Consider the following 9,523-nt stretch of genomic DNA (forward strand, 5'->3'; position numbering starts at 1 on the left):
ACGGAATTGAGTCTGGTTGAGATGAAAGGATATAAAAAGAAGAATATCAATAAAAATGCCAGTGAATATATTGTATATGCTAGTGAGTGGTATTAGACAAAGGCTCTTGCTAATTGTTCTTTCACTATTTTCTGGAAGAATTGACTTTAGAAGAATTTATCAATGGCATGGAAAAAGAACAGCATCTTCTGGAGGTTGTTTCCAAGAGTTTCGACCTTTCCAATGTACTGAAAGTAATCTGTGATGGGAAGCAGCCAGACAGACACAGGAGAGAGGCTTCTTCCAAACCATCTGACAAGGCTTGTCTAGGGAAGGTGAAAATGAGGTGGCTATGGGAACGCCTTAGCCAGCTTTCAGTGGAGAAGAAATGTGATTTTCTGTACATACATGCTATTGACTTCAGGTTTTTATTATCATTGGTATCCGCTTATGAATAACCCACTTAAGTCCCCCAGAGATGGTCATAAAGATCCTAGACAGAAGCAATGTTGCTTCTGTTTATACATTAGTCCTTTCTCCGCAGATTAGAATGGGGTGATTAAGCTGAAGGATTGCCTCCATAGCTATCAGTTCAAAACAGAGCTCGCGTGTATGTTTTCTTGCCCACCTAAATTGGTCTGCATCTTGAAATAGAACTGGATTATCTGGGCAGTGTCTCCACAGTTTAGCATTCTTAGATTAAATGTGCATTTGGCACATGTGTTTGCTGCCTCATGGCTCTTGTCGCATCTGTATATATAAGTGACTGAGTTCTGATCTGTTGAGAAACTTATTTTTCTGCCCCTTTTCTCCTCCCTTACTCTGAACGCTGTCTTGAATCAGTAGTAATGTCCCGCTCCGAAGGAAAAGTCTTAAACTATGTAGTAAAAGGAGAAAATTTCCGGCTGGGCAATGAGAATGTTTCCATCTGATCTGTTATAAATCTGGGTCCAATTGTGCATGAAAATGCGATGCATCATCTGTAATTATTATGCCAGTTGGAGGTTTGATCAGAACAGCAGACAGCCAGGCTGTGCAACAATAAGCACTTGACATTTCAAACAGTCCTGACATTATAGCTCTGACATTTCATTTTTTATATCCTTTCCCAAAAATGAAATGATGAATGGGATTTCTTGATGGGTTAGAACTTTTAAAGTTTTGGGTTCTATATCACAGGCCCATTAGTACCTCTGTCGATGCCAGGCTTCTTATGGAAGCACAGTGGAGATTGAAGAGCAGATGTAAGCTGTCTTTATGTTAAAAGCTTCCTAATTACACTTTCAAATTTGGGTTAAAAACACACAGCTTAAACTACAAAGACAGGAGTGGACTGTCCCTATCTCCTCCATAGTTGCAGATTTGGATAAACTATAGATAGAGTTATAGATGAGACACACATGGCGGTAGAAATGAAGTGTAAATGGAGGTAGGAAAGTTATAGGCAAATATATTGATGAAGATACAGATGAAGGTCGTATAGATGGAAGTAGAAATATTCTAGGATCTTCCAGTAGACTTTGAGGAGATTTACAAAGTACATAATGTAATGTAAAATATGTTGAAATAAAATGATCACTGATAAAGTAAGGGGAGAAAAATCATTGCAGCCATAATGCCACAAAGTCCTGCTCATTTGGTGAAGGTGGGCTACCCACTGGACTCTGAGCTCCCTAGCAGTAGAGGTGAAAAGGAAAACATCATTAAAGTCTTACCCCAGCATCAGCCCCATCCTGCAGTAGTGGTTGATTTCATTTTTTTTCACCCACATTCCTCTGAGGCACCCAATTTCCTTTCCACATAAAAATGCATCCCTGTTCCCCCTTCCAGGCTTCTGTGTTCTAATAACCTCAACCCCTTCCCTTTGTTTTCCCAGTCTAGGATGGAAGCTGCTCCCTGCCATTTCTGTGTTACTTTAGTGTCTTCCCTGTGCTTTTCCAGTCCTCCAATGTCTTTTAAACCATTTTTTTGGTATTAAATTCTCTCTGGTAAAATAACCGGTGTGTTTCCTGTTTTCCCTGACGGGATCCTGACTGATCCTGGGCCCTGACCGATTGAAGGGTCAGTCCTCTTTAGGGTGGGAAACTCACTCCTTCCTTTCCCTCTATGTACTGAGTCCTTACTCTGGAATTGTGCTGAGTGGGCTTGTTTAATAATACTAGCCCAGTGACGTGGCTGTTATCCCCACTTTATGTCTGGTAGCTGAGACGCAAAGAAGTGATCATTTTCCCAGATTATTGCCTGGTAATATCACGTGTTACAGGTTGAGCATAACAGGGAAACTGCTGGCAACAGAGCAATGTAGTCAGCAGGACCCCAGCCCAGCACCACAGAGAGGAATGTGGAAGGATAGATTTGGAGCTGAGGGTTTGTAGCTTAATTACCAGCTCAGATGGAGTAGGTGGGGTAAGCCCAGTAGACAACTTAAGGACACCTCCCCACCCATAGATACCATAGTAAGAGCATCCAAGCTCTGCTTTATCCCAGGTCCCATCTACCACTTTTTGCTTTGAACCCTGTAGTTCTCAGGTGGCCTCCCCAGGCTCCAGTCACCCTTTTGCCTCCTTGGATTCTCCTCCTCCATTCAGCACCCCCTTTGGAATCATGACTGGTTTGTCTAATTTACCAGGTTTGGTTTCAGTTTTTTCTTGGATGCTGCCTCTTAGATTTCTAAGCTGTGTTCCATCACTATACCCAGCTCTCACTCCAGATCTACCTCTTCTCAAGTTGACCCAAGGCTTATGGAGGAGAGGTGAGAGCAGTACTCCCTTCCCTTTCCAAAGAATAGCTTTGCTCATCTGTGAGAAGGGTAGGTAAGCTCACAGGGCATACACTTGTCAGCTTCTTAGGAAAATGGGTTTGTGGGTAGAGTTGAAAGACGTGAAGATACTAGTTGTCTGTTATTAGAAAACAAATCATAAAATAATGTCTACTACATAGTTTTGCTGAGGATGGTCCTAAGAAGGAGATGAGCTGAAATTCAGATATAAAAGAATTTAGATTAAATCATGGATAGGTGAGGTAGGAAAAAAAAAAGCTGGAAAAACAGAACCATATTCTTTCCTTCCAGTCTCCATCTCTTAAGACCATATCTCCCCAAAGTCATGTTCTTCTCTATGGTTTCTTCTGTAACTTAGCATTGTGATGCTGAGTCCAAGGAAATAGTCCTAATTGAAATACGAGGTCATGTTACTTTAATGAACTGAATATTTTAAAGTAAATTTAAATTCCTCCTTTAGATGATAAGCTTGAATCAGAGCCTCTGCCCAGTGAATTTTCTTTGAATTTTGAATTTTTATTGTATTAGAATTCCATGTGTTTCCCCACTAATGGTTTTACAGTAAAATTTCAGGCAAGAGATTCCATGACAAGTAGGGACTGATGTGTGAAGAACCTCAACAACTTTAATTTCGGAGACTGTCGCTCCCATTTATCAAAGGACAGTAGACTTATAGCATCTAACGAGATCCTAGATCTTCCAATGTATTTTCCTCTTTTTAAAAAATAATTCCTGGATGTTTTGAAGGAAGGTGACTCTATTTTAAGAAGAGAGAAAGGTGAAAGGGAAGGTATTAAAGGAGCTAATAATCTTTACCTTTATAAAAATAACCTCCCCCCCTTAAAAAAGAAGGCTGAAATCCCATCACTCACATCTCTCTACATAAAGATGCAGCAGAGGAAATATGGCCCGGTTCTTTGGCCCAAATATCAACAAAGAAAGGAAATAAGAAGGGAAAAGAGATGAGTGGCAGCTGGTCCAGAATGAGAATGAGCTCTTTAATGCAATTTCTCTTCTTTCTCCTCGAGTCAGAGACTGGTGTGCAGTTGTTGCTTGCCTTGGTTCTTTCTGGCACAGAGAGAGGACACTCCCCCTAGAGAAGAGTCTACTGACATAGAACAGTGGTTTAAAGTAGAAGAGCATGCTTGTGGGGAAGAATGGTTTAGGTGGGGCAAGTATTTCCTTCATTTTTCTTTCCAAAATGTATTGGCATAAGTGTAATGGGAAAATAAATGAGAAAATATGGTTTGTTTAAAATTAAATACATGTCTGAGAGGCAAATGAAGAGGCCTAAAGGAAGGGTTACTGCATTAAAGAAACAAGACAAGTGCTGGAAAGAGCCTGCCTCCCCTGCCCCCTCCCTCACCCACCAAATTTATATTAGAGTAACCTTTAAAATGAAAATGAAACACAGAAAATTCCTGACATTTAAAACCAAGCTAGGGTCTTATGCTTGCTGAAGAAACCTAAATCATTAAAACAGTGTGGACAGGGAGTAGCTTTTTCAATATTCACAGTCTGTGGGGACAGCTGTAGGTAGGCAAAATTGCACATCCAAACTAAACCCAGGGAATACCAAGTTTTATCAGTAGGATGACTGACAAGATTGAGAAAAATACTTGGGGAGGCAGAATTGCTTGGTGGAAAGAACAGTGGACTAAGACCCAGGCCCGGATTCTTGTGACCTTTGACAAGCCATTTACCCCTCTGAGTCTCGGTCTCCTCAGCTTACAAAGCAGTGTGGGTGTGGAGAAAATCTCTGAGGTCCCTTCCACCTCTAGTTTTGTATGATTCCATGACACATTCATAATGCGGGGAATGACACCTCAGTACCTCAGAAAGATGAGTTGCTTGGAAAGAAAATTTAAGAGAAAACTCGTTTGACACAAATTGCATGAAGCCCAGATTTCTTTAGACTCATGGCCAGTGAGTTTCAGGTTGCTACCTGTGGGCTCTATGTTTCCGTTTGTTACTTTTGGGCCTACCCCTCATTCTGAGTTGCTCCCCATCCTGAATGGAAGGGAAGATAATTGACAGTTTGCCTACAGAGAAGTCACCTGAAAGTCTTTTTCAAAATAAATGTTTTGATATTCCCCGATATCCCTGGTGATGCTAATGCATGACCAGGTGTTGAAACCACAGCTGCCCACATCTCCTCTCTGAGATACCCACCCCTGCGGTCATCCATCCACACTGTCTCCCAGCATTGATCTTTTTAAGTTCTTTGGAACCATGGAGTCCTGCATACTTCATTTATAAGATACAACAAAAAGATCCGTCTTGCATGTAGGCATGCAGACTAATTTAAATCCTCCCTCCCTCCCTCCCTCATTCACTGTATTACCCTTTAAGTCATTTTCCCTCAATGTGTCTGAGTTTCCACACTCATAAAATGAGATTAAAAATACTCCAATGAATTGTTATGAAGATGGCAGGAGAGAACATATATAAGCACCTACCACAGAGCTTGGCCTAGTATATGCTTAGTACATGCTGTTTCTCTAACTTTTAGAATATCTAAGGCCTTAGATACATGGAGCTAAGGCTACTTCTTAGGGAATAGATTCCATTCTGGCCTAGAGGGAGACTATATGCTTGTCCCAGACACTTTAATCCCTTGGTTCTCAAGTCATATTTAATTGGCTCTTCTAATGAAATCTGAGAAAAGAGTCATCGATAAACTGTTATCTCTAGGTGGGCAAAACCTTTAACATGCCCACAGGGAATGGGTCATCTAACTGTCAGCTGTAGACTTTTACTATTTTGCCCATGTTCTTCAAATGACAATGAACCCTCATGCATTTACAGACAAGAGTCTTACAATCAGACTGTACACTTGGTCCCTGCTCCAGCACATATGATCATTCCTTCCGATCACGCACTTTACATTTCTATAACATTTTATACTTTTATGAGCGTTTTAAGAAACATAATATCAAAACTATATTCACAATTTATTAAGATAATTTAGATATTACGATGATCATATTATGAGCAATCCATATGAGAATATGAATAAAAAATATATCCAGAACTTGACCCCATTCTCTACCAAGCTACTACCTCCCACACAACCAGAAGCTCTAGGCTGCCATCGTCCCTCACCTGGCTTATCATAGCAACCTCCTGACTAGCCGCCCTGCTCCCACCCTCTTCCCTCCACAGCCTGTTCTCAGCAGAGCGCCACAGTGCTCCATCTAAAGCGAAAGGCAGATCACATCAATCCAAACGTCGTGTGGCTCCTAATTTCTCTCAAAATAAAAGCCAGAGTTCTTGGACTGATCTGCCCTCCCCTCTCCCCATATCTTTCTCAGCTCCTCTGCTGTGACTCTTCCCCTCATTCACCTCACCTCAGCCATAGTAGCTGCTTTCTCTTCCTAAAACATCCTGGGCACCAGTCCTCCTCAGGCAGTTAGTTTCTTCTTCTCTCTGCCTGGGATGCTTCTCCCCATATAGCAACCGGGCTTTTTCTCTCACCTCCTTCAAGATGTATGCTTAACTTCTCACCTACTCAATGAGGTCTTCCCTGACCACCTACTTAAAATTGCAAATGTCCCTTCTCTCCAACCCCATACACGCTATGACCCCTCTCTACTTAACTAGTGCTACGGACTAAATTTGGAATAAATTTATTTTCTAACCTACTATTTCACTGCTTGTTTTGTTTATTCTTTGCCACTACCCATTAGAATACAAATTCTACAAGGCAAAGTTGTTGGCTGTTTGGTTTATTAATATATCTCCAGTGCTTAGGACAGAGCCCAGCATGCAGTAAGCACTCGACAAGTATTTGGTTTTTTTGTTTTGTTTTGTTTATTTTTTTAATTGTTAATTTATTTATTTTATGTTTATTATTTATTTATTTTTTCTTATTAGTCATCCATTTTATACACATCAGTGTATACATGTCAATCCCAATCTCCCAGTTAATCCCACCACCACCCCACCCGCCACTGCTTTCCCTCCTTGGAGTCCAAATGTTTTTTCTCTACTTCTGTGTCTCAATTTCTGCCCTGCAAACCGGTTCATCCATACCATTTTCTAGGTTCCACATATATGCATTAATAAACAATATTTGTTTTTCTCTTTCTGACTTACTTAACTCTGTATGACAGTCTCTGGATCCATCCACATCTCCACAAATGACCCAATTTCATTCCTTTTTATGACTGAGTAATATTTCATTGTATATATGTACCACACCTTCTTTATCCAGTCATCTGTCGATGGGCATTTAGGTTGCTTCCATGACCTGGCTATTGTAAATAGTACTGCAATGAACATTGGGGTGCCTGTGTCTTTTTGAATTATGTTTTTCTCTGCATAAATGCCCAGTAGTGGGATTGCTGGATCATATGGTAATTCTATATTTAGTTCTTTAAGGAACCTCCATACTGTTCTCCATAGTAGCGGTATCAATTTACATTCCCACCAACGGTGCAAGAGGGTTCCCTTTTCTCCACACCCTCTCTGGCATTTGTTTTTTGTAGATTTTCTGATGATGTCCATTCTAACTGGTGGGAGGTGATACCTCATTGTAGTTTTGATTTGCATTTCTCTAATAATTAGTAATGTTGAGAGCATTTCATGTGCTTCGTGGCCATCTGTATGTCTTCTTTGGAGAAATGTCTATTTACGTTTTCTGCCCATTTTTGGATTGGGTTGTTTGTTTTTTTAATATTGAGCAGCATGAGTTGTTTATATATTTTGGAGATTAATCCTTTGTCCAGTGATTCGTTTGCAAATATTTTCTCCCATTCTGAGGGTTGTCTTTTCGTCTTGGTTATGGTTTCCTTTGCTCTGCAAAAGCTTTTAAGTTTCATTTGGTCCCATTTGTTTATTTTTGTTTTTATTTCCATTAATCTAGGAGGTGGATCAAAAAAGATCTTGCTGTGATTTATGTCAAAAAGTGTTCTTCCTATGTTTTCCTCTAAGAGTTTTATAGTATCCGGTCTTGCATTTAGGTCTCTACTCCATTTTGAGTTTGTTTTTGTGTATGGTGTTAGGGAGTGTTATAATTTCATTCTTTTACATGTACCTGTCCAGTTTTCCCAGCACCACTTATTGAAGAGACTGTCTTTTCTCCATTGTATGTCCTTGCTTCCTTTGTCATAGATTAGTTGACCATAGGTGCATGGGTTTATCTCTGGGCTTTCTATCCTGTTCCATTGATCTATATTTCTGTTTTTGTGCCAGTACCATATTGTCTTGATAACTGTAGCTTTGTAGTATAGTCGGAAGTCAGGGAGTCTGATTCCTCCAGCTCTGTTTTTTCCCTCAAGATTCCTTTGACTATTCAGGGTCTTTTGTGTCTCCATACGAATTTTAAGATTTTTTGTTCTAGTTCTGTAAAAAATGCCATTGGTAATTTGTTAGGGATTACATTGAATCTGTAGATTGCTTTGGGTAGTACAGTCATTTTCATATTATTGATTCTTCCCATCCAAGAACATGGTATATCTCTCCATCTGTTGGTATCATCTTTAATTTCTTTCATCAGTGTCTTATAGTTTTCTGCATACAGGCCTTTTCTCTCCCTAAGTAGGTTTATTCCTAGATATTTTATTCTTTTTGTTGCAATGGTAAATGGGAGTGTTTCCTTAATTTCTCTTACAGATTTTTCGTCATTAGTGTATAGGAATGCCAGAGATTTCTGTGTGTTAATTTTGTATTCTGCAACTTTACCAAATTCATTGATTAGCTCTAGTAGTTTTCTGGTGGCATCGTTAGGGTTCTCTATTTATAGTATCCTGTCATCTGCAAACAGTGACAGTTTTACTTCTTCTTTTCCAATTTGTATTCCTTTTATTTCTTTTTCTTCTCTGATTGCCATGGCTAGGACTTTCAAAACTCTGTTGAATAATAGTGGTGAGAGTGGACATCCTTGTCTTGTTCCTGATCTTAGAGGAAATGCTTTCCGTTTTTCACCATTGAGAATGATGTTTGCTGTGGGTTTGTTGTATATGGCCTTTATTATGTTGAGGTAGGTTCCCTCTATGCCCATTTTCTGGAGAGTTTTTATCATGAATGGGTGTTGAATTTTGTCAAAAGCTTTTTCTGCATCTATTGAGATTATCATATGGTTTTTATTCTTCAATTTGTTAATATGGTGTATCACATTGATTGATTTGTGTATATTGAAGAATCCTTGCAACCCTCAGATAAATCCCGCTTGATCATGGTGTATGATCCTTTTAATGTGTTGTTGGATTCTGTTTGCTAGTATTTTGTTGAGGGTTTTTGCATCTATATTCATCAGTGATATGGTCTGTAATTTTCTTTTCTTGTAGTGTCTTTGTCTGGTTTTGGTATCAAGGTGATGGTGGCCTCATAGAATGAGTTTGGGAGTGTTCCTTCCTCTGCAATTTTTTGGAAGAGTTTGAGAAGGATGGGTGTTAGCTCCTCTCTAAATGTTTGACAGAATTCATCTGTGAAGCCATCTGGTCCTGGACTTTTGTTTGTTGGAAGATTTTTAATCACAGTTTCAATTTCATTACTTATGATTGGTTTGTTCATATTTTCTGTTTCTTCCTGGTTCAGGCTTGGAAGGTTATACCTTTTTAAGAATTCGTCCATTTCTTCCAGGTTGTCCATTTTATTGGCATAGAGTTGCTTGTAGTAGTCTTTTAGGATGCTTTGTATTTCTGCCGTGTCTGTTGTAACTCCTCCATTTTCATTTCTAATTTTATTGATTTGAGTCCTCTCCCTCTTTTTCTTGATCAGTCTGGCTCATGGTCTGTCAATTTTGTTTATCTTCTCAAAGAA

General features: G+C 39.5%; 1 protein-coding gene across 1 annotated transcript in view; it reads left to right on the forward strand.

Moving 5' to 3' along the window:
- GUCA1C (guanylate cyclase activator 1C) overlaps positions 1-437 on the forward strand; it is a 32,305-nt gene extending 31,868 nt beyond the window's left edge. The window contains 1 exon segment of the mRNA XM_067033512.1: positions 139-437. Within this exon segment, the coding sequence (XP_066889613.1) occupies positions 139-437 (299 nt within the window).
- The last annotated feature ends 9,086 nt before the right edge of the window (positions 438-9,523 follow it).

The sequence above is a fragment of the Kogia breviceps genome, chromosome 5, assembly GCF_026419965.1.
Source record: "Kogia breviceps isolate mKogBre1 chromosome 5, mKogBre1 haplotype 1, whole genome shotgun sequence".
Taxonomy (NCBI): domain Eukaryota; kingdom Metazoa; phylum Chordata; class Mammalia; order Artiodactyla; family Physeteridae; genus Kogia; species Kogia breviceps.